General features: G+C 49.1%; 1 protein-coding gene across 1 annotated transcript in view; it reads right to left on the reverse strand.

Annotated features, from left to right (window-relative positions):
• The window catches only part of ABTB2 (ankyrin repeat and BTB domain containing 2), a 164,975-nt gene that overhangs the window by 17,413 nt on the left and 122,809 nt on the right, over positions 1-24,753 (reverse strand). The window contains exons 3-5 of the mRNA XM_081278550.1: positions 20,558-20,771; positions 1,503-1,655; positions 558-723 (exon numbers count right to left, since the gene is read on the reverse strand). Coding sequence (XP_081134676.1) covers positions 558-723; positions 1,503-1,655; positions 20,558-20,771 — 533 coding nt within the window. The remainder of the gene's footprint in view (positions 1-557; positions 724-1,502; positions 1,656-20,557; positions 20,772-24,753) is intronic.

Genomic DNA, 24,753 nt, shown 5'->3' on the forward strand with positions numbered 1-24,753 from the left:
GCGGTACTATGACTCCATCTTAGAGGTGGGGCCACAGCTCCCTGGGGAGGTATTGTGACTTGTCCAAGGTGGACTAAACCCTCAGTTTGTCGAAGGTAAAGTCCACGAGCTTCCACGTTGTGCTGCTGGGGGAGGGGGACAGAAGCCAGATGAAGGCTCCCGTGAAGCCCTGGCACCTGTGTTGACCGAGAGGCCTTTGCAAGGTCCAGTTAGAATGTCAAGTCCACAAAGGCAAAGGGTTTCCATGGGCCTGGTACAAGCAGACCCGTAGGTGTTAGGGATCACGATCCATAGCTTGAGGCTAAACTGACTCCTCTGGGCTCTTTCCCAGCCTTGTACCAGCTGAGACAGTCACCAGTCCTCTAGACAGGGGTTGTCCAAGGGGTACCCGGGAACGTCCAGGCTGACATTCTATCTAGAATGGGAGACAGCTCGCCTCTCTGAAGCACAGAGCTGAGTAACTCTCAGGTTTCTGACAGAGGGGACTACGTCTCTGGCAATTTGTCAATTCTGAGTCTGGTCCCTAAGCCCCTCCTCATGGAGCTCTCAGAAGTTACCTGGTCATCCATGGTGTTCACCCCGTCCGGCCCCAGGGCCTCGATGGCCTGGTTGATGAGGTCCGTCCTCCCGCAGTTGAGCATGCGGAAACCCAGGTCCTGGTTGAATTTTTCAGTAGCAGCTCGGGCATCCAGCCTCCGGAAGGAACTGAAACAGCACTCGGGTCTTCACAGAAGAGACCAGGAGGTGTGTGAGCGCGACCATACTAGGACCCTGCCTGTCCATGACCCACGACGCAGCTGGACCGGGCTAATGTGGACAGTGAGCATGGCTAGGGTAGGGGAAGGACTGGGACCGACACTCGGGTCAGTCGTGGTGGTCTCACCATGTTCTGTGACAAGAGCAGCACACACTTGTTTTTCTATAAACAGGTTAAATAAGTGTGCCGAGCTCTGGGGAGCTGTCAACTGTTAGGGATCAAGCTCTGAACTGAAATAACCGCTCAGGGGCTGCTCTGCAGAGGAAGCATTGGCCGATTGGACCTTTGCTCAGAGCAGGCTGCCCTCTACCTAGAGTGTGCTTATGGTGGCCAAGTTCTACTTGCCGCCGTGTCTCTCTTTAAGAGTTCCAGGGGAGGCCCAGAAGTCCCAAAGGTAGGGAGAGGTCTGGAATCTCACTTGCAATCGACTCTACTAAGGAGAGTTGCAGATAAAATGTGCGTCTACAGAGGGCAAATGGCAGATGCCCAACGGGCAGCTTCTGCTTCGTTGGTTGGGTCAGTGTGGAGCATGGTTCAGGCCTGGGCCATGCAGATCGAGGAGGCCATAATCGGGGTTTGGGCAGACGTCAAAAATTTGGGTTTGGACAACACTCGGTCTTGGCATTTGTAGAGAACACCCTTAGAGCAGCTTGAATGGGCTGTAGCCCCAGCTCTCTGACCCCGTCCCAGCCACCAGAGGAAAAAGGGAGAAGAGAATTTCCAGTGGCTGGACACGGGTACTTACTTGAGCTGTCGGGGCTCGCAGTCCAGGCCAGGCAGCAGGAGTCGGGCCGCCTGCCGGATGTCGCCGCTGTCCACTGTGAGGCTGCGGCGGTGCTCTGCATAGGTAATGGCCACGCGCATCCACTCCATCAGCGGTGGCAGCAGCATGAAGGGCCTGGGAGCAGCAGAGAGAGGTCAGGTCTTGGTGGGACGCTTCCTGAAGCAAGGGGGCCCCTTCGGTTCATGTGGTCTCAGAAAATGGCCACGAAGTCGAATCACCCCATAACCTGCAGGCTGCGAGGTGTGGAGGGGACCTGGTCCTTCTGCTCAGAAACCTCAACTGTCCCCCATTCCATAGAAAGCTTGTCAAGGGTCAGGAGGAATTCCCACGATGGCTGTACTAAGCAGAGCTCAGGGTCTATAAATGGCAGTGAAAGGAGGCTGCCAGTGTGCACAATGGAGAATCCTGCCCCTCCAGGGATTCAGTAGCCAGGTTCTCTCTCTGAAGGGGGGAAAGATGGTCCCCTGAATAGTAGATGCAGACCCAAACTCTATAGACACGCTAGTGTCACCTCAGCATCCAAAATACCGGCTTTAACTGCCGTATAGTGCAACCTGGGTTTTCCGGGGCTGCGGGGCGGCTGGATGAGACGAGACACGTCACACCACACGTTCACAGTTCACGGCCATTGCTCCCTTGGCTGGAGCCCAGGCTGGGGTGGTCCCTACAACCTCCTGGGTCAGCCCAGGGTGGCCTCCAGCCTGGTACTCAGGGAGGAGTCGCAGTCCAAAGTCCTATGGGAAGATCAGTCCCAGGAGGCCTCTGTGACACCAAAAGCCCACGGCCATGGTGCAGGACAACTGAAGGGTCGCCAGTTAAGCTGCTGAGTTGCAAGTTCCAGAGGACACCTTTCAAAGCATGCTATGCGCCACCAGGGGGCGCCATTCACGCCATTCATGGTGACTCGATGGTCACCCACCCTGCTCTGTCCATCCAGAATGGATGGTGCGCTTCCCTCACAGGACCCCAAGAAGGCAGCCCTGGAACCCCACCCCTCACGGCTGTTCTGATGACAGCCCAAGAGTTGGCCTCCTGTCTAAGTCCCCAGCCCCTCCTGATGCTCCATCCCACAACCCTTCCTTTTAAGCTAAGCCAGGGAGCAGGCGCCAGGCCAGGGCAGGCAGCCAGGCCCCACACACTCCACTTCCTGATACCCGGGGCTCTCAGGCAGTGGGCCTGTGTGCCACCATCTTTCCGCTTGACACACTCCAAAGCACTCCAGCCAGGAAAAAGATGTGCTCTCTCCCTGCTCAGTTTCTTCAGGTGACCACCAGAGACTGCCCTGTCACTTATCCCATGTCTCTAAAACCTCAGGCTATTGCCATAGTTTTAAAAGTTCCTCTCCTTGAGGGCAAAAGATGCTTAAAACACACACACACACACACACACACACACACACAGAAATCAGATGTGACCTTGAAAGTGGCTCTTTTGGGAAGTTATTCTAATGTTCTGGTTCTGCTGCTACAGAAAATCTATCTGGGTTTGTGTCACTGAACTGGTTGGTCTACCATGTGGACACAGGGAGGCCACAGGCTGGAAAGGCCTCACAGAGTCCTGGCCTTCAAGGAGGCCCAAAGCCTTACTCCACTTTCTCTGGCCCTGAATACCTATTACCAGGACATGGCTGACCAGCAGCCCTTGAGGTTCTCCAGCCCACCCTGCCCACTCCCAACTCTTCGTCAGAGGGCTCAGTTTTCAACTCTGCCTGTCTAGATTCTATTTGTCCTTCAAGGCCCCATTCTAATGTCACCTCTTTCCAGAAGCCTTCCCAAATTCTCTCTAAAAGCCATCTCTTTCTGCTCTGAAACCCCCTAGACCTCAGTCTTCCAGCAGTAAAGCTGTGTCCCCTGTTCCTGCTAATGTCAGGAGTGGTGCCCTCCTCATCTCTGTATTCTCCAAAGCCTGTGCAACAGATCCTCTGTGAATGTTTGCTGAATGGCTGAAAGTAGGAATGAGCATCAGCGTCACATATTCAGGTCTTCAGTTATGGGCCAAGTCACGTTTCTTCCCAGTTAAGAATGACGTCTGATTTTGAAGGGCACAGTGTTGACTCACTAGAGTAGGAAGTTAGAACTTTATGGGGGAACTTGTGTAATCTAGAGAGGAAAAACAAGGCATTCACAAATTATCCCTCTGTTTACAAGATCTCCCTTGATTATAACTGCTCATGTGAATTCCCCCTGCCAAATATTTTTTTGTGAATTTCAAAAAAATACCATTCAAAAATTCATTACAAGGCTGGAAGACAAGCTCAGAGAGACACTTGTATCTACCAGTCCTCCTAATCTAAGGAGACGACTTTGGTTAAACCATTAGCAGTGGTGACTGACGTGTAAATAAAAAGATAACTGGTGGCTCTGCCAGCCATTCTTTCCTATTGTGGCCAGAAGCCAGGATGATGTGCCAAGTGCGGCTGCTAAAGCTCTAAGTGGGCATCTCCCAGCTGCACTATGGGAAACCCAAGAGGGAGTTTGGGAAATCATGAAGCCTAACCAGATGGTGTCTTGACTCATTCTCCCGCTTCATGCCTCTTAGAACTCAGCACATGAGAAAATGCAGTATTGATAACCTCAGTGGGTGTATGCTGGGGACTGGCTCATGCTGCCTCCATTGTATCATCTTGCTTAGGCACTGGAAAGTTGAAAACCATACTTCCCAGACTCCTTTGCACCTGGGGTTCAACATTCAAATTAGATTTCCCCATGAAGATGCTGCTCATGAGTTCCTATAAGTGACTGTGAGGCAGAGGCCACCTTTGTGTTCCCTCTGTTTTTGTTAGTAAATGAGGTCATGAAAGCATCAGGTCTTTTTTTCCCCCTACGTACAGAACATTCCAATGTCTACGTTCTTTCTTCCTTGTGTTCCAGAGGCAGTGCAGTGGTGGTAAAAGCAGCAAAGACTTCCTGATTCTGGCTTTAAGGTGTTGTCCTTGCAGCTATTCCTGAAGGCTCAGTCTAGAATCTGCTCCTGAGGCCCTTCCCGTAATTCTGTTAGTGCCCAATACCCTTCATTAAATCCCTTCCTACTTAAAATACCTAGTGTGGTTTCTGTTTCCTGAATTAAACACTGATCAATACTCTTACAATACGGAGAAATTTAGATCATCCCTCTGCTTCTGGGTAGTGGTTAATACCCATCCACTGCCAAATAAGGCTGTACCTGACCCCGTCCAACTTTGTCAGGCCTTTCTCCTTAGCAAACTCACTCCCTGGCCTGAGGTCCTGGAAGAGGTGAAGAGATAAGCGATTCACAGGCTTTCTCAGCAACATGCCCCTGGGGGCTATGGGTTTCAGGATGCTGTTTCCTTTCTGGTAATTTCAACAAGCCCACTGAGCATGTTGAGTAGAGCTGGCCTACATTACTGGACATTCTGGAAAATCCCTATAAAAATTCCCATCTGCAATGGCCATGACTGTGTTCTAAGTCCAGGGTGAAAGGGCCTGGAGGAGCAAGGCTGAGGACCACTGATGCATGTGCTTTCCTCAAGATCTCTCTGCCTTGTTCCTTCCCAAAGCAGAAGGCCATTTCCCACTTCTTGCCTCTGCCAGGCCTAAGCCCAGTTGCAAGTCTTTCTGTGCCAGAGTGTAGGGGTCAGGACCAGGAAATCTGCCTTGCCCAGTCCTTCTGCCTCATGAGTTTCTCTCTGCCTGGGTCTGATAACTCAAGAGTAGTGGTTCTCAGATCGTTTTGGTTTCAGGACACTTTTAATACTTCTAAAAATTATCAAGAACCTCAAAGAGATTTTAGGTGTGTTATTCTATTGATGCATGACCATCAGAAATTGAAACCGAGAAAATACTAAAATGCGTGAATCTATAACTAACTCCACGTCCCATTAGCTGTTAGAGTGACATCACCATCACATCACATGGTCTCTGGAAACCCCTCTCTCCCATGACAAGGATGAAAATACAAATAACATCTTATTTTTTTTTTTGTGGTACAGGGGATTGAATCTGCTCCTGAGGCCTTTGAACTAGGCAAGTGCTCTGAGCTATACCCTCAGCCCTTTATATTTTATTTTGAAAGAAGGTCTTGTTAAGTTGCTGAGATTGGCCTTGAACTTGAGATTCTCCTGCTTTAGCTTCCAGAGTGGCTGGGATTACAGGTGGGGGCCACTGTGTCTGGCTGCAAATAGTATTTTCTGAAAACAAGCTGTGGACTCCTAGAAAGAGTCTCTGGGACCACACTGAAAGGACCTCAGCCTTAAAAGACCATGGCAGATCCCTAAGACAATACTGCTTGGGGTGGGCAGGCAGCAGAGGCATGGGGCAGGACTCTCCCCCCTGGTGGCACAAGATCTGGGGAAAATGCCAGGGTGGCATATGGTTTGCATGCACAATCCTGGCACAGGGATCTGAGGCTCCTAGACCCCTTCCCTGAGGCTTCCTCACTGGGAGAAAGTTCTAGTTTCTTCAATACAATTGAACTTGGGCATATCATTACTCTCCTCGGGCCTGTTTTTCTATTGAGAAAGTGGTGAAGTTAGTGGCTTCTAGACTTTTTCAATGATGAAAACCCCTCTCCTCTTGTTTTAGTGATTCCACATGAAAGTAGCTGTGCCTTCTGCAGAGTTCAAGTGCGCGGGCTCTGGGGCATTCCCAATGAATCAAACAGTGTGACTCCATGCATGTTGGCTCCCCTCTCCCAGTCTCAGTTGCCTCATGAGCAAAAGGGGTCTAAATCAGAAAACCACCTCCTAAGATGGTGGGAAACACGTATGCAAAGTGCTGAGCTCAGTGATTGGAACGTGGTCGTTCTCTGCAAACCTGAACTATGACTGCGAGTTTAGTATCTGTTGATAGAGAAAACACACAACAGCAACAAAGGCCATAGGAATCTGGTTCTATTAAATGCCTCAGCCCCAGCCCTCCCAGTCCAGCCAACCAGCCAGCCTCCTCCCTGACAGCAAGTATAAACACGTAAAGCCAGCAGAAGCCTGCCCGCGAGCGGCCCACCAGTGCTCAGCCTGGCTCATAAACCAGAGAAAACAAATGCAACCACTATGCTGAGTGTGGGCTGCGGGCTCTCTGGCAGCACCGGCTCTCCGCCTTGGCAGCAAAGAAACAGAGACAGGAGACCCAGGTGTCACTACTGTTCGGTTTCTTTTCATCTCTTCCTTGACATGAATCACATCAATGAGCCCAACAGTATTGATCTGAAGGCTTCTAAGGCCCCTCACTAGGATCCATTTTCCCCCTTAAGGAAAAAAAAAAAAAGAGAGAGAATACACTTCTTAAGGTCTTGGTTTTAAGAGGTCCCTGCAGCCTGGGGCGGGGCTGGGGAGGGGAACCCTGCCTACTCCACGAATGTATGATTTATTGGGATTACAGTCCTATAAGCAGTGTCTTAACAACATGGAACAGGAAATGCCTCCGATTTCCAGCTTAAAGCAGGCTCTGTTCAGGTGGGTAGGGCCTGGGGCAAGAGTCAGGTTGGCAGATGGGCAAAGGCCGGTAACTGGAGGCCATGTAACTGAGCCCCAGGCAGGAGGATGCCTTGTGCCTCTATCCCCAATCTAATGTGCTGAGTGTCCACAGCCAGCAGCTTGGTCCCCCTCTGTGCCCTAGAGGAACTGGGCACAAAGACTGCATGTGTTGGGTGGGAAGGGCCATGAGACCAGGCCCAAGCTTGGCCTTGGGAAGCAGGGCCACCCCCGGTTTCACTCCCCCCCTCCCCGGCTGTGTGCACGGCCACTATGGGGTGCGGGCCTGATTTCCTGGGCTGCAGGTAGGGGAGGCACATCATGCCTTGCTCCCTCAGGAGATTTCCCCATCAGCCTCTAAGTTCGGCCCGTCCCTCCTGAAAGCATCCGAGGAGCCCAGGAAAGCATGAGCCAGAGAGGTACAAGTGATGATCAAGGGAGGGGGCCTCCACCAAGCTTCCCACCCTCAGACCTAAATTCTTCCGCCAACTTTGCTCCACCTCGAGTGGGAGTCAGAGGCAAGCTCGGGGTTGAACAGGGTCAGGTCCCCTCATGCTCCCCGCTTCTCACAGATCTTCCTGTGAAACACGCTGCTCCCACGCCCCTCCCCATCTTGCTGTCTGGGCTGGGTCTGGAGGTGGAAGTAGTACTGCAAAGATGGCCCGGTTTTCCCAATCAAGCGGTGGCTCCACAAACACAGACTTCTCTGAGAAGGTCGGGGTTGGCTTGGAGTGCTAGCCCTGAGGCCCTCTCCGTGGCTTCCTCGAGATTTCCACAGAGCCACTGTGGCCCAAAACCAAGCCAAAACATCCATGTAGAATAAAACCAACATTGTCCCACCGAAGTCAGATTCCACTCCCAGCACAAAGGAAGCAATTCTAGTCCGGCTCACATCTTGGACTAATTATTTTTCTAGAATTGCGGGGTAAACCAGAATGGTTTGGCTCAGCTTAGAGTCAGCGTTGGGCATGTTTCTCTCTTCGGACCCCCAGGCCTGTCTCACCCTGCCTGAGCCAGGCTGCTGGGCAGCTGACCTGTGATAGAAACTGTGTGTGTGGTCAGGTGACTTCCGTTTGAGGTGGGGCTTTAGACTTTCTGTGGGGGAAAATATACTTTTCTTATTAAGACTCATATGAAACAGATTAGAGGTGCCTGATAAAACTTGCCCAGACATGCATTTGATAATTTCTAGTTTTTTTTTTTTCCCACTGTTGGGGTTGATGTGCATGCCAAGCACTTATTCTACCTTTGCCACATGCCTGACCCTATAGGGTCATTTATTTATTTTGAACAAGGTCTCACTAATGTTCAGGCTGGCTGTGGGCTCCTGGGCTTGAGCAATCTTCCTGCCTCAGCCTTACTAGTGGCTGAGACTAGTGAGACTACAGGTGTGCACCACCACACCTGGCTGGGGATACATATGGAGAGCCATTTAGAACCCACCTGAATCATGATGAGCTGGGAGTCATTGTCCTGCTTTTGTCCCATGGTTGCCCTGGATGTCTCAAGGGCAGCCTGACTACAGTGGGATGGAGGTCAACTGTGTGACACAATCGGGGTACGTAGGAATAAGAGGAAACCACTCACAACCAGCACGTACTGTACAGAGCGTACAGCACACCAGGCACTGTTTTACATCTATTGACCGATTTACTCCTCTTACCTGCTTTGTGAAGCTGGTATTATCACAATGCCTACATTACATCTGGGGAAACTGAGGGCTAAAGAGGTGAAGAGATTTGCCCCACATCACGCACCCAGCCAGTGGCAGCGCTGGGCTGTAAACCCAGGCAGCGTGCCTCGAGTCCGAGATCCTGGACGTACACTCACTGACATGGGTCAGTCATCTGGCCCTGGTTTGCATCGTCTTAGAGATGACGAGTTTCAGGCACTGTAACCTCATATAGTAACTTCAGATGATGTGACTTAGTCTTCCGACTTGTATGGGGCAAAAGTGCACCCATACAACTATTGCTTTTTCACTTTTAGCATGGTACTCAATAAATTAGACCTGGAACCCTTCCTTATAAAACAGGTTTGTGTGACATGGTTCTGCCCCACTGCAGGCTTGTTTGTAGTAGGCTGGGCTAAGCCAGGATCTTCAGTGGGTTGGGCTTGTATTAAGCACGACATGCACTTTCCACTTACAGCATTTGCAACTTGCGGTGGGTTTATTGGGATATACCCCATTGCACACTGAGGAAGATCTGCAATGTGTCACCCAACGTGGACCACTCTTCAGAGGGAAGAGGGTTGCTACGGCCATCAGCACCAGGACAACCAGGCAGGAGGTAGAACTGCTGTGTCAACACTGTGTTAGGTCACTTGGCTAAAGACCCTTTGCCCCCAGGTCCCTCTGCCTGGCCCATGCTGCCCTCAGGCAGCGGGTGGTCCTCTTCCTCCCCCCAGCCAGCTCTGCAAGTCTCTGTTCCCTCCTCCAGCTCTGCACTCCGCTGCCACACAGTACTAACCCAATTTGTAACGCTTTCATTTGTTTCTGTGGGGTTTTGTCTGCTTTCTCCTTTGGACTATAATTTTTCTAAGGGCAGAGGCTATTTTGCTCACTGGTGTCTCCCCATCCCTCAGCATAGGAACCCACCAGGAACTCAATTATTGAATACCTAAGTAAGGCCAGGCACGTTTGCCATCCTGGAGGCCGAATCCTCGGCTGCCAGCATGTTCTCAGGGCTCTGTTCTTACTCCAGAGCTCTCTTGTGAAGGGGGAACGACTTCATCTCTGGTTCCTGGAGGCTTGGGTAGACCTGGGTATTGGCAAATGATTTTCTTTTTCTTTTCTTTTTTTTCCCTTAAAGTATATTTTTATTGGTAGATGGATACAATACCTTCATTTATTTATTTTTTTTTATGTGGTGCTGAGAATGGAACCCAGCCCTCACACATGCTAGGCAAAAGGCTCTACCACTGAGCTACAACCTCAGCCCTGGCAAATGGTTTTCTTCAGATAAAATGAAAATAATTTCCAGATAAAAAGAGAACTGTTTCACATGAGAGCTTCCCAATCAGGAACATGTGACAGCTCAGGGCTAGGCAGTCTTTGGGAAGGTGGCTGGGATGTTGGGGTGGAATTTTGCTGGGGAAGGAAAAAGGTAGATGTGGTTGTGCTAATCTCCGTGAGCCCTTAGGCCTTGGTGGAGGATAGACAGCCACCTTTCCCTTGGTGGCTGGGACTGTCTCTGGGTGGGTGAGATGGGCTACATTCCAGTGGGGAGTGTACTGGGCCACTGCCCCTTTACCCTTTCCCATGCAGCAGGGAAGGCCGTGCCTGAGCCTTGCAAGGTGCAGGGCATCTGCCCCATTTCCCAGGCCACAACTTCCCAGCATGACTGCCTAGAGGGTGGGTGGCTGGTCCAGCAGGCCAGGGTATCACCACATCCCACACACTGGATGGAGCAGTGTAACAGCAGGCCTCCTCTACTTCCTGGGGATGTGGCTCTCTTGGCTAATGGGTCACATCTCACCTACAGGGCCCCATGGCTGCCATCTGTCAGAGACTTGTTTTCTTCTTCCTTGCTTGGGGTCTGTGGTAACTGACCAGAGACCACAGCTCTTTCACTATCCGAAAGCCAGAGAAGTGAGGGCCTCTAACCTGCTCAAATACACTTCCCTTCCATGAGCACTTGCCTCTGTCAACAAGGCAACCTTGGGAGAACCCCAGGGTTCACCTGCCCTGCTTCGCTCATCTAGTGGGACAGGGATGGGGGTCTTTCTATTCAAATGCCAGGCTGTGGGACAGGGATGGGATCTTTTGTCTAGGCTCTAGGAAAAGGTAATTCTGTTCAAATTCAGCCGAGTGTAATCTCACAGCACCTCTGTCTGAGGCTGAAAGATGACCAATGTTACATGAAAAGCTTCTGGAAACTTCTGAGGAGAAGCAAAAGCATGCAGCTCTTGAGGCTGAAAAGGATCATGCATGTAAGAAATTCTTAACAGGCAAATAGTGGCTTTGTTGATGGAGATGGGGCACTGGGAATGGGTTTGTATTCGAAAAGAGAAAGAACAGGCTCCTAGGGTGGGGCCTTGACTCTATTTTCTGCATGCACATCCCACCTGCAGCCTCAGGTAAAGCTCCAGCGTGGGCTTTTAAGCAGCACACCATCACTGCTGGGATTTGCTGAGGGCCTAGTACATGCCAAGAAAGCACGAGGCCATTTACTATATTATCTCTAATCCTTACAGCCACCCTGCAAGGGAGGTATATTATTAGAATATATTGTACAAAAGTGAAAACTGACCAAGACTAGTTAGCTAGTCAATGGTGGTTTTTCTGCCCTTAATAAAAACAAAATGAACACCCTAGGATCTGTCATGATACCAACCTGTGGAGGAAACGCCCCCCTGGCCAGCAGAGAACCAGAAGGAGGTACCTGTGCCTTGGGTTCATGTCACCAATCTGCCCAAACTTCAGCTTTTGTACTCAAAGCCTTATCAGGCCCCAAAGTTGGCTGGGACTGCAGGATGAACCCCAAAGCTTCAGCTGGACCCCAAGTTTAAGAAGGCTTAAGAGTTTCCTTCCAAACCTACCAATGGTAAGGAGCGTGGAGTCACAGCTATCAGAGGTGCTGGTGTTGGGGGAGGAGAGAATTCTGAAGAGCTGCTTGGCAGGCAAGTAGGAGCAGGCCAAGTCAGAGAAATGCAAATCAAAACCACCCTAAGATACCATCTCACTCCAGTAAGATTGGCAGCCACTATGAAGTCAAACAACAACAAGTGCTGGCGAGGATGTGGAGAAAAGGGTACACTTGTACATTGGTGGTGGGACTGCAAATTGGTGTGGCCAATTTGGAAAGCAGTATGGAGATTCCTGGGAAAGCTGGGAATGGAACCACCATTTGACCCTGCTATTGCCCTTCTCGGACTATTCCCTGAAGACCTTAAAAGAGCATGCTACAGGGATACTGCCACATCGATGTTCATAGCAGCACAATTCACAATAGCTAGACTGTGGAACCAACCCAGATGCCCTTCAATAGATGAATGGATAAAAAAATGTGGCATCTGTACACAATGGAGTACTATACAGCAATAAAAAATGACAAAATCATAGAATTTGCAGGGAAATGGATGGCACTAGAGCAGATTATGCTTAGTGAAGCTAGCCAATCCCTAAAAAACAAATACCAAATGTCTTCTTTGATATAATGAGAGCAACTATGAACAGAGCAGGGAGGAAGAGCAGGAAGAAAAGATTAACATTAAACAGAGACATGAGATGGGAGGGAAAGGGAGAGAAAAGGGAAATTGCATGGAAATGAAGGGAGACCCTCATTGGTATACAAAATTACATATAAGAGGTTGTGAGGGGAATGGGAAAATTAACAAGGAGAGAAATGAATTACAGTAGATGGGGTAGAGAGAGAAGATGTGAGGGAAGGGGAGGGGGGATAGTAGGGGATAGGAAAGGTAGCAGAATACAACAGTCACTAATATGGCAGTATGTAAAAATGTTTATGTGTAACCGACGTGATTCTGCAATCTGCATTTGGGGTAAAATTGGGAGTTCATAACCCACTTGAATCTAATGTATGAAATATGTCAAGAGCTTTGTAATGTTGTGAACAACCAATAAAAAAAATAAAGAAAAAAAAATGGCAAAAAAAAAAGTAGGAGCAGGCCAGAAAGCAGCCCAGCCTGGCTCCCGACAGGCCTCAGCTCCCATCCTGCCCCCATCCTCAGGGGCCGAAAAATCTCCAGCTCAGCCTCAGAAGCTGCCTTAAGAAAGCAAAATCAATTCGCTTTAGAGCTGGGATTTCCCTGCACCAAGGCGCTCTTAGAATCCTGGAGGACTGTGGACAAAGGGGATTGTTCCTGCCTGTGTTAGAAAAACACTCCAAACCAACACGAAGCCTGGGGCCCCGGCAGTTCCCAGTCCTCTTTTCTGTGAGGACTAGCGGGTACAACAATGGGACAGGAAGTTGTATGCACCGGGCAGCCCCCTGGGGGCACTTGTCCCCGGCTAGGATCCCATCTTGTCTTCCTGCTGTTATCTGGCACCGCCACTTCCTTTGTCTGCTCCAAATCCCTGGCTTGCTCCTTCCCTTATGCTGGGCAGATGCCCACACTCAGGCTGGCCACCCAGAGACAGCAAACTCAAATCTGATGGGAAAGAGGCCCCAAGTTGCTGGGCACTAGCTGCCCAGGGCACACTGGGAAGAGGAAGTGCTGACTGAGAGACCCAGTCCCCGAGTCTGGACCTCACTTTCTGGGAGGGAGGATTTACCACAGTGTGAAGTCACTGCAGGAGCACAATCCAAAATCCTCTTCCCTGCTGTGACTTTGGGCATGCATTGGACCCTCTGGGCCTCAGTCTGCTCATTCGTAAACGGGAATGGAAGCAGCTTCCCTTAAGAGCTGTGGTGCGGATCAGCTAGGACGCTGTGTAATGTGCTTCACAGGCGCTAAAGCTTTGTCTTGATGCCTCTAGTCCGTGCAAAATAACCAGATCATACCACTCCCAGGTTGGTAATGGCAGCCCATTATGCATAGGCTGCATGGCCAAACCCGCGAGCACCAGCGACATGATACACCATTGACTACAGAGAGTGCCTGACACTTGGAGTGCTTGGTGTTTGATCCCCTGGCAGAGAAAAATCCAGGTTGTTTAGTTCTTTGAAATCCTTGGGTGGTGGGTTTGTAGAAGTCTTTGTTCAAATCAATCTCTTGGGGACATCTGGTTTACTTCATCCTCTCTGTCACTCACCTGGTTCCTGGGCTACCAGGAACTTACCTGAAAATAAGGGCAGGGACCGAGGAGGGAGGTATATAAGAGAGAGAGAAAATATGCAATTCTGAGTAGATACAACTTTTAAATTCACCAATGTTTTTGGATTATTTGTGCATTAAACAAGATTTAGCTATTTTAGTCCTTCCATAGGTTTATGATAATAGTAATGATACTGATGTGAGCAGCTACCATATATGGGGAGCTTATTCTGTGACAAGCCCTTTTCATGTATTACCTCATCTGATCCCCACAAAATCCTTTTGGAAGTAGGTCAAGTCATTTTCTGTTTCAAGCTGGGGAAATGGTAGCTTGGGAAATTAAATAACTTGCCCAAAGTCACATAACTAGTAAATGACAGAGCAGGGACCCCATATTATAGCCTAACTCTTAAGGAGCTGAACCATGAGTCTCTACTGCCTATTTTGTGAACTGAACAAAATACTGTGTGCCAGGGACTATTCTATGTGCTGAGGACCTCAGGAACAAGGCAGATCTGTGGTCTTTCCATTATAGGGGTCGGGGAGGGATAGGCAAGTAAACAATTACTTAAGAAAGGCAATTTCAGAGAGAAAACAAGAGGGTGAGGTGATGGGGAACAGCTGGGGTAGGCGGGACAGCTCCCTGGGTGCACTGCACACTACCAACAAGTCGCTTTGGAAGTTACTGGATATGCCAGCCTCGGGAATACATGGAAGCAAGTTCTTAACTCACCCAATAGCTATTATTTCATTTACTTCCATTTTGGGTAAACAGATGGAAATTTAATGCACAGAAAGGGGGAGAGGAAGAGAAAAAAGAGCTTAACATTGCAAATCTTCTTGAAATGGTATTTAGGGGAATCACAAGTCAGTAGCATAAAGCCACCACTGCCATCATCTCTATTATTTGATAAGAAAACACTTTCGCAAGCTGAGCAAAAGATTAACGAGCCTGCTTCTTTAGACTGAACACACAGCCTATCGGTGGGTGCCTCTGATTTATGTAAAAAGCTCTTCGAGGGGAGCACTCCCCCTTGTGCATCTGGAAGGGAACAAAGAGGTGCCTGTCCTCACAATGGGGCCTCGCTTGTGTCGGGGCCGCTTGCCCAGAACTCGGGGTTCCACCCAAAGAAGCAGGCTTGGATCTCCACTTTAATGGGGAAAAAAACATCAAGGCTGACTTAATCAGATCAAGAGTCAGAGGAGGAGGGGCTGGACTTGACCCTGAGACCCCAGCGCTGTGAGGATGTGCTTCTCCACTGGAAACCTCTGACCTGCAGCCTGACCTTGAACCATTTGCTCAACAACAATCAGTGCTGGCTTAGGGAAAGAACTAAGTTTTGTTTGTTTTGTTTTTGCAGTGCTGGGGACTGAACCCACTAAGTTACATCCCCAGTCTTTTTTATTTATTTTGAGATAGGGTCTCACTGAGTTGCTCAGGCTGGCTTTAAACTTGCCTCAGTCTCCTGAGTTGCTGGGATTACAGGCGTGCATCAATGCACCTGGCTAAGTTTTGTGTTTCTGAAATGTGGATCCATTTCTGTCATGAAACATGTGCTTTGAAATACTAGAAGTCCTTCTGTGACTTTTGCTGCTGAAGTCACCCTACCCATTTGAATCTCTTGTAGCTGTCTGTCCCTCAAGGCCCAGGTAGCCTGCTCCACACCCCTCCCCCAACTACTCTAGCCCTTCCAAAGACCCTCCAGAATGTGGTGAAGGTGACGAGACGACCACAGAGACAGACTGTGCCCGATACTGTTCTAAGTGTTTCACGTACATTAATAATGAACACTACCCCACCCTGAGGAAGCTGGCACAACCGGGGGCTTGGGACCTAAATGACATGCAGGAGGCTGGATAGTTCACAAGCCGCTGAGCTGGGATTTGGATCCAGCAGACCGAGGGCTGACCTACTAATGCTCTGTCCTGCCGCTGAGCTTCCTCTTTACATGGGCTGTGGCTTTTGCTCACTTCTTATTTCTCTCTTGTTTTTCTTGCCCTCATGAGGCTACAGACTCAGACACTGAAGCCAGTCTTTAAAATTCTCGTTTATCCCTTCTCCACTGATCAACAGAAGTACAGGGAGAAATATGAGTTAATAAGTAAAGTGCTTCCAGTGTGTCTGTCCTTAATGTGTGCTCTCTAATGGTGGCTGTGACTCGCTGTTGTCATGGTGTTTATAATAGTGGTAACGCTATTCCTAGTTGTATCATTAATCATTATTATTAATGGTAGTGGTCATATCAGCAGTACTATTGGTAGTGGTATGAAGAATGGAAGTAGTAGTCTCACTGACCCAGATGTCACCTGAGAACCACATTTTAAGAACTGCCACACTAAAGCTACATATCTCTGGATGCTTGATATTAGTCAGATTGGACAATGCAAATCTGTGGAAAAAAGATGAACTTTCCAACAAGAGTTCTGATTTGAACAAAACCCACATTTTAAAGTGAGGTATACAGAGAAATTTGGGCATTGAATGGATATTTGATGTTCATAAGAATTATTCTCTATTTGAGGTCTGATAATTGTTCTGACCTTTTAGTGAAACATATTGAAATATTTATTTACAAAGGACATGATTTCTGGTGCTTGCTTTCTGGATATATGCTATCATACATAGATACCACTGTCTGGAGAGTTGATAATATTAAGCAATTAGTGTTCATTTTGTGCTGGTGTGACAATGGTTACATTTTTAACCTTTATCTTTTAAAAATACAAACTAAAATATTTATAAACTAAATATGATGTTAGCATTCATTGCAGAATAATGAATTCTGAGGTTTGGGAAATGGCTGAATGAGATGATTATCTGTGAGTTGAAAACTGTTGAAAGTGAGTGATAGTAGACACACAGGTGTCTATTATAACTACTTTCTCAGTGTATGTTTGAAATTTTCCATAATAAAAAGTTTGAAAATAAATGCAGAGAGAGGCTATTCTGAATGCCAAATGGGTCATCTAAATTTATTTATGATCATTATAATAACAGGAGGAAGATGGCAGCCACCATTTAATCGGCACTTTCTAAAGTGTCAGGCGCTGTACTGCCTCATTTAACCAGAGTAGCCACCCTGCTGTAGCCATTATTTTGCTGATGAGGAAATGGAGGCCCAGGAAGACAAGCTGAAGTGTCATGCTGCTAGGAGACGGCACACCTACAAGGACCCAAGGGCCTTGTGGCAGCTTCCATCACTGGGCGGCCTCGGAAGCCACGGGTAGGGGCTTCAGGTAGAGTGGGTGAAACCTACACTGCCTCCAAGGCTTCCAAACTCTGTTCACATACTTGCTGGAAACTTCTTGGCTAGCATGACAGGGATCAAGGCAGCTGAGAGGTGGACCAGACATACATTTATCTTCCCCCAGGATCTCACCTGGACCACAACCTCAACTTCTGAGCGTGCCCCAAGAGCCCCAGCAAAAGAACTCTGTGGGAAATGGGGACTAAGATTAGTATCACAGCAGCTTCATGTCCCTCCTGAAGCTGCCTGGTGGTGCAGGGCCACATCACACTGCGATGGGCTGCGTGTCTGGGTGGGTCTTGGTGGGGCTCTCCCTCAAGCACAAGGCACACAGTGACAAGGAGCTTCTGGACCCTCTACTGCCTCCTTCCCAGGGAGACTCACACCCTGGGAAGAGGGAAGAGCGAGGAATAAAACCTACCCATCAGAAATAGCTGGACTGTGGGAGTGGGGACCTTCTTGGCCGTAAGCTCAGAACTCCCCTCACTTTGGTCCTCAAAGCCCTGGCTCTCTGGAGCTTCATTCTCTGCCACACTGCCCCTTACCTCTCCTGGGTACCTGTTTCTTCTTGCCACATGGTCACTGCCTATGTGGCTCCCTCTGTCTAACATAAATCAGCTAAAAATCCTAGGAGTGAATACTTAGCACGCTTTGTGTCCCAGGACAGTTCTGAAAGTGTGCTCACTCATCTCCCCTCACCTCATGGGTGACAGTGAGAACTCCTGATAACTATCCATAGAACCTGGGCCTTGACAATTTTACTGACTGGCTGGAGGTTCTATGGAGCAGTCGGGTACAGTTTGAAGGCTGGCCTTGGGACAGCAGTTCCCTCCTCAGGCCTACTTCAGCTGGAGTCATGACACCAGCTAGTCATGACGCTAGGCTCCATCCCAGCCTGGGCTCTCCCAGCCTGTCCAGCAGGACTAGGACAGGCTGGGGCTTAAGCAGGACAGGTCAGATGGTGACCCACCACCATGGCCACTCTTCTTGGCTGTCACTCCTCCAGCGCCCCTTGAAACAGAGGACTGGTTCAGCTCCCCTCATTCCTGAACCTCTAGCCATGTGTCTCTCTCCTTTCTTGCTGCTTGATGACGCTATTACCCAGGTATTTTTAGGGTTTTAGTATTGAAATTTTAAAAATTAGAATTTTTGTCCCTAATGGTGGTTCCAATTTTCTCTTGAGTCTAACACTCAACTGAAATGATTCATGGAAAAATACCTTTGCAAGCAGTTGATTTGTGCCACAGACTGTGGCTTTAGATAATTTGGCATCTAAACACACATGTGTGTGTTACCACCAGAGCTCAGCTGTGACACCACATGCAGATAAGCCGCAGAGAAACTGGATGCTGTGTTTTAAAACCCCGGGGGCTGGGAACTCCTGGGGGAAAGCCAGAAGCTGCTTCTACACAGAGACAGAGCCACGTCACGGCCTCAGGGCCAAGAGGCCCAGCCCCGGGCAGCAGGCCTGGAGGAGCTCTTGTCCTCTTCTCCCAGCCACCTTTGCTTGGGTGGGTGCCCGGATCTGGGCCTAGCACCCTTGGGAACCCTACCAAACAGCAAGCAAGTCCCCTCTGCTGCTCCCCAGATGTCTGCCTTGCCCCTTCTCCTTCCCAGCCAACTCCTCTGACCACAAGGCTGTCGCCTCAAAGCAGAAACAGCTGGAGCACAGAGGGCTCTGGCTCCCCCTCCCACTGGATGCTCCTTTCAGAATGCCTGGATCTTTCTGAAGCCTCTCATCCTATGTCAGGCCCCGAGTGTCCTCTGCGACCTTGCATTTACCTTCCAACTTCCAGAGAAACACAGTGATAACGGCATCATGACGACACTGGTAATAATAGTGCGGCAGCATTTACTGGGAATATATACCATGCACACATCACTTACCAGGCCACAGTTCTTTGTGGTCTCCCAGTGACAGATGGTTAGGTGGAGGTATGAGGAGCAAGGCCTGTGTGGCCTTGGTCAGTTACTGAGTCTCTCCATGCCTCCATTTACTCATCTGTAAAATGGGGCTATGAAGAGCACCACTTTCCTGGTAGTGTACATACCTGTAAAGTGCCCCACACAGTGCTAGCACCTGGTAAATCTCCATCAATGCTGCCATCTCTGGGTAACCCTCCACCTGCCTCCCTTACCACAGGGGAAGCTTGGAACCTGGCCTAAAGCCCCCAGGGTCCCTGAATGCCAAAGCTGTTGTTGGTGGCCAGGCCACCTGACTCCAGGGCCACTGCACTCCCGGCTTCTGGTGTTGCTGTCTGTCCACAGGCTGGCCACCACTTTTCCAGTGGCTTTTGTCGATGAACCGCGAAGCAGGAACTGACCTTGGCCCCTGTATATTCTCTGTTCATTGGAGAGGTGCCTGGCTATGGAGCAGATGATGCCACGCATCAAGACCACAGGCAGCTGGGGCAAGGTCTCAGGCCACCTTCCTCCACATGGCCTCGCCTGGGCCCTACTGTGTGGTGAAATGGATGCAGACGGGACTTCCTAAGCCGAGTGCTATCATCCCTGCTACCTGGACCATCAAGCACACAACCTTTGAGCCCCTGGCTGTATCCTGCCTTGAATGGCCACGTAGTGGCTTCCAGATGAGACTCACGCCAGCACATATAGGACTCAGGGCAATTATCAAAAAGCATATCCTCTAGGGAAAGGATTTTAAAACAGGTAGCCATCTAAGTGGAACAATTAGAAAAGGCGTCCTGTCCTCAGGCCGACATGGCCCTCCTGGGTCACCCTGGTACAATACACGACCTGTTTGTTCTTAGTGGTCCTGTCCTCAGCTGGGAAAGGGCCGGGGCCTTGTGGAGACGGCACTGGCAGGGAGACAGCAGACTTGGATGCTGGGTCTATTTAGGCACAAATCTGATGGAGATCAAAGAAATTCTCATCTGTAAAATGAGCACATGAAGCAAAATGTGCCCAAGATCCCTAAGAAAAATGATGACCAGCTTCAAAAGAGGTGACGGTACCAATGTCAGAGCCAGTTACCAATGAGCCACTGTCCTGGGTGATTTTTCTTAAACCATCAGCTCATCCAATCCTCAAGTAGAGAAAAGGATCTCATTCTATCTATCTATCTATCTCTTTCTTTCTTTCTTTCATTCATTCATTCATTCATTCATGGCAATGGGGATTGAACCCAGTACCTCAGATGCCTCTGAGCTGCATCATCACCCTGTTTTAAAATTTATTTTGAAACAGAGTCTTAGTAAGTTGCCCAAACTTGTACTTGTGATCCTCCTGCCTCAGCCTCCCAATTAACTGAGATTACAAGCATGTGCCACCAAGCCAGGCAGAATATTTTGTTCTTAAAGGGGCAACTGAGTTTCAGAGAGCCCAGCTAGTGGGTACTAGAGCTTGCACATATAACCCTGAGGCTAAAGCCCATGGTCTGAGCTTCATTGACTCCATGCTGTGACTGCCTTGGGTTAAAAAAAAAAAAAAAGAATCCCATTACACACCAGGCAGCCCCTGTAAACTCCCAGGCCACCTCCTCACAGTCAGGTGGCCTGCTCCAGGGCCCTTCTCGCCTTGCCAGTCAGCTGTCAGTCGGTCGGTCAATGCACATTTGTAAACACATCCTACTAGGAGCTCCATCCAAGGATGATCCCTACCGTTCATTGTTTAGGGTCATTCTTGGGGGATCCAGGTTGGGATTCTCCATGGACTCCATCTGTGGACACCGCAGGAAGTAGTAGAGTGTGTGGAGGGCATCCGGGGACCAGGTGATAGGCTGCGGCGGCTGGCGGGCCTGGCGGGCGGGGCTGGTGCCTGGACACAAGGGGTGGCGCCCCTGCATGTGGTGCATGGCTCGAGAGACCAGGTCACCTGGGGGGGGGGGGAGAGGGAGAGAAACCCAAGACAAAATGAGATCACAGCCCACATGTCCCAGGGATGCTTGTGGCTAAGAGAACTAGCTCCTTTCCCTTCCTGCATAATTACTATTTACCCCAGAGTCAACAGGCAGAGGTGGAAACTGTCACCTAGATGCACAATAGCAATTTAGTTTCCCTTTCATTTCCAGTCTTGCCTTAACAGCTAGTTAAACACTTGGCTGGGCTGGTCTCCTCCAGAATTTATGCTAATGTGGTTTCTTTTTCAACATCCCCACTCTCTCCACTATCCCAGGGGCCTTTACCTAGCTGTTTGACCAAGGGAATTTCCCTGGGTCTCTCCTCCCAGCCTCCAACAGCCAGTGACAAGCTCTGTTGACATTCTCCCCTATGCTGTCATGTGCAAAGTCCCAGGACTTCAGAGCAGAGAGGTACTTTGACCTCCATCACTCAATGCCAATGGCCACCATCACCCAATAAGTGCCACTATGTGCCAAGGGTGCAGTTCCCTAGAAACATGATTTGATTCTTATGATGCTCAGGGGTCAAGTTTTATTCTCATTTTATAGATGAGGAAATTGAGGCTTATTTGATGAATAAACATTCCCTGGCCCCATGCATTCTCCTGGTCACGGGGAAGCTGAGGGGTGCATAGGTGGGGTTTAACTAGTTGTGGTCATGTGGCTAATGAACAGAAGAGTCTATATTTGAATCCAGGTCTGTTTGACTCCAAAGTGCATGAACTTCACTGTGAACTGGACTGAAACCTGCCCTATTGGAGTCTGTGGGGTCCCAGGCCCCCATATCCTGTGTTGCTTCTGTCCAAGTTGAATCTTTTCAACATCCCACCAGCCCTGGACAGGAAATGTCCCATCATTGTTTGAGGTCACAATGCTGAGAAAGGATGGGCTGAAATAGCCCCAGACACCTGCAGGCACCTCTGTTCTGGAAAAGTGGCGCCACTGCATTCTCCTCAGGCCTGAGAACTCTGGGGGCTTCCCTTAGGGGTCATCATGTCCGCCTCCCATGGTGGGTCCTCACAGACCCTTCTATAGGAAGCCCTGGGACATGGCTTACCCTAGGGCGGCAGACATGAACAGGTTATAATTTGACAAGTGAAGTTTCTTTAAATGTACAGCAGAGCCAATCCATTCATTTATCCAATTAATCTTCATTATGCAGCTCTAGGAGTCTGGAGCTGCTTTGTAGTATCCCGGGAGCCCTGCACAGGGTCTCCTGCACACTAGGTGCTCGGCAAAGTTTGGAGAGTGAACAAAGAAAGCCTTGTGCATGCATCTCATTTGTAAAGACAACTCTGGTAAGGCAGGACTTAAGCTTATTTACTGCCAAATTTTCCCAGGACAAGCTCAGGGACGGTGTCTGGCTTCCAAACAGGTATGAGTGACACTCCTAGAATTAGAGCTCTCTCCAGAGTCCTCCAGGTCCCCACTCTCCCCACACTGCTCATCCTGCAGTTGTAGTTAGCTGCTGGGGTGCTCCTGGTAAACCCCAAAACTGTGACCGCTGGGGGCAGCGAGGTGCTGACACCCAGCTTGTGTCCAGAGACTGAGTGTATGGGTCTGGGGCAGGACTCTAGCATCTGTAGTTTGTGAAAGGTCTCTGGATGATTCTAATGTCTAGTCAGGTTTGAAAGTCCTCAGAAAACTGATCAGAGCCTAGATTCCAGAGTCAGATAGGTGTGGCTTCAAATCAGGGCTCTGCTCCTCCCAGGCTGTGTGCCCTAGTGTAATTGTGAGAGCCTCAGCTTCCTCATCGGTAAAATGGAAATGACAGTACCTACTCTGCCAATTTCTAGGATTCAAAGAAATAATAAATGTCAAGCACTTCACATTGCATTTGGCACAGAGTAAGTGCTTGGGGAGGTTGAATATAACACTAATATTATTCATTATTTATTAATTGCTATTATTCCTCTTTCTACAGTTACCTCCCGAGGAGCTCTTCCTTCCAGGACCACTGCCTGTGGCCAAACACTGCCCCACATTTCCCAGGACGGGAGGAGCCTGAGCCCTGACTTTCTAGATCCCAGCCCTGCCCTCAGGCTCCTGGGCGGCAGAAACCGGCATCCCAACCAGCAGGCCACTGGCCTCCCACAGCCAGTTGCACGGCTAAGCTGAAACCTGGCTCCTGTTTCTCCAGGTCTAAATGTCATAACATTTGGCAGGACCACAGGACCACAAGAGGGAGAAATCAAAGAGTCTGTGATACCATCAAAGAGACATGCTGTCGAAATATCATTCCAAAGGCTCAACAAGTTAGAAGTCATTATCATTAATTATTTTTATTGTTGTTTTATTGTTATTGGTGGAGAACCCTTTGGCAGCACATTTCTAGCTAGAATGCAGGAAAAGAAAGGGAAGCTGTCCCTAAAGATTTCCTAGTAGGGAAGCCAGGAACTGAGAGGTTCCCCAAAGCTTTAGGAGGACCGTGAAGGTGGCGGGAGCTGGAGGTTCCCGTCTTCTTCTATCCAAATCCTCCTATGAATGGTTCTCTCTCCAAGTCCAAAAAGACTAGATGCCAAACATTAAGACTAAAAGCTTACACGGTTCTGTAGCCATTTACGGCCAAAGACAGAAGCTTGGTTTGGTGATTTTTCTCCTTGGCTACCTTCTGTTTTCTAGGCTGTGTGACAGATAAACTCTCATTTAATCTCAAAACCACCTTGGAAGAGAGGCATTTCCATTTCACAGAGAAGGAAACAGGCTCACGGAGGGTCGGTGATCTGTGCCGGTTGTACAGCTAGTATGTGAATCAGCCTCCCATGCGTGTGCTCCAGACGGCTGTACCCTGTTACTGAAAGTGGTCTGTGAATTGGAACAGGTCCCCAGACTGTTATTGGTCCACCAGTTAACTTCAGAAGTGGACAGTGAATTAAAAAAAAAAAAAAGCCCAAAGCAATTTGACAAAAGTAATTTTATGTCTAATAATAATCTGAAAAAATTGGGCTTGCATTTCACATAGTCATAGTTTTGTCTATCTTATTTCATTTTTCTAGACATTCATTTTTATGGTACTTTACTAAGTTTCAATCTGTAAGGGAATGGAGGGGATGTCATCCTTGGCCCTTCCCCAGGGCTAGTTTGTGAAGCCCTGGTCCTGCCGGGCTGGGCTCCTTCTGGAACACAGGTGGCTGCTTCCTTGTACTTGAGAATCCATTGATCCTAGGCTCAATGAAACCTTGGTCTGAAGCCCAGAAACACCCACCAGGCAGGGAAAAACAAGCCCTCAGCCCTTGTTAACCATGAAAGACTTGATTAGAGGTGCTATGGGTTTCACTCTGGTCTTTCCAACCCTCATTATGAGCCATCAAATAAAAACAGCAGGCGAGAGAGTCTGGAATTTAGCACTGTCTTCAAAAATAAGGCCTTTAACATCTGGCTGCCTTTAAAAAAGAAGTGCTTCGTTTTGTTTATTTCTTATTCCTTCCCTTTAAAATTTTCATGGGTACAGAGGGACAGAGCAAAAACATTAGGACCTGAGTTCTTGGTGTAGCTGGACCTTATACAAGAATGAAACCTCTTAACCTACCTGGCAGGCTGGTCTTGGCGGGGGGTAGAGAGTTAACGCATGTAAAAATCCAGGGTAAACTTGAAGGTCCAAGGTGCTTGTTGCCAAGTATCACTAGCCTCATTAGGTTCTTTAGTCTCAGAGAGAAAAATTACAATATCTGCCTCCACCTCTGTCTCCTCCCTCCTCCACAGCAGGTTAGTAAAACTTCCAGTTTCAGAGGGAGGGACAGAGGGAACATGGTGCGTGGGACATAGCCTGTCCCTGAAGAGATGCTCTGCAGTGACCTGAGCCGTGGCGGGGCCAGGATGGGCACCCCGCCTGGCCAGGGTTTAGGAGATGGACATTGGGTAGGATAGGACTCTTTCCTTCTAGAGCACACCTGTGCACAAATGCACGCTCACCAGTACACACATAAATCCTCAGGGGCAGTTCTCTGTGCCAGGGAC

Source organism: Spermophilus citellus (genome assembly GCF_964194105.1).
Source record: "Spermophilus citellus genome assembly, chromosome: 2".
Taxonomy (NCBI): Eukaryota; Metazoa; Chordata; class Mammalia; order Rodentia; family Sciuridae; genus Spermophilus; species Spermophilus citellus.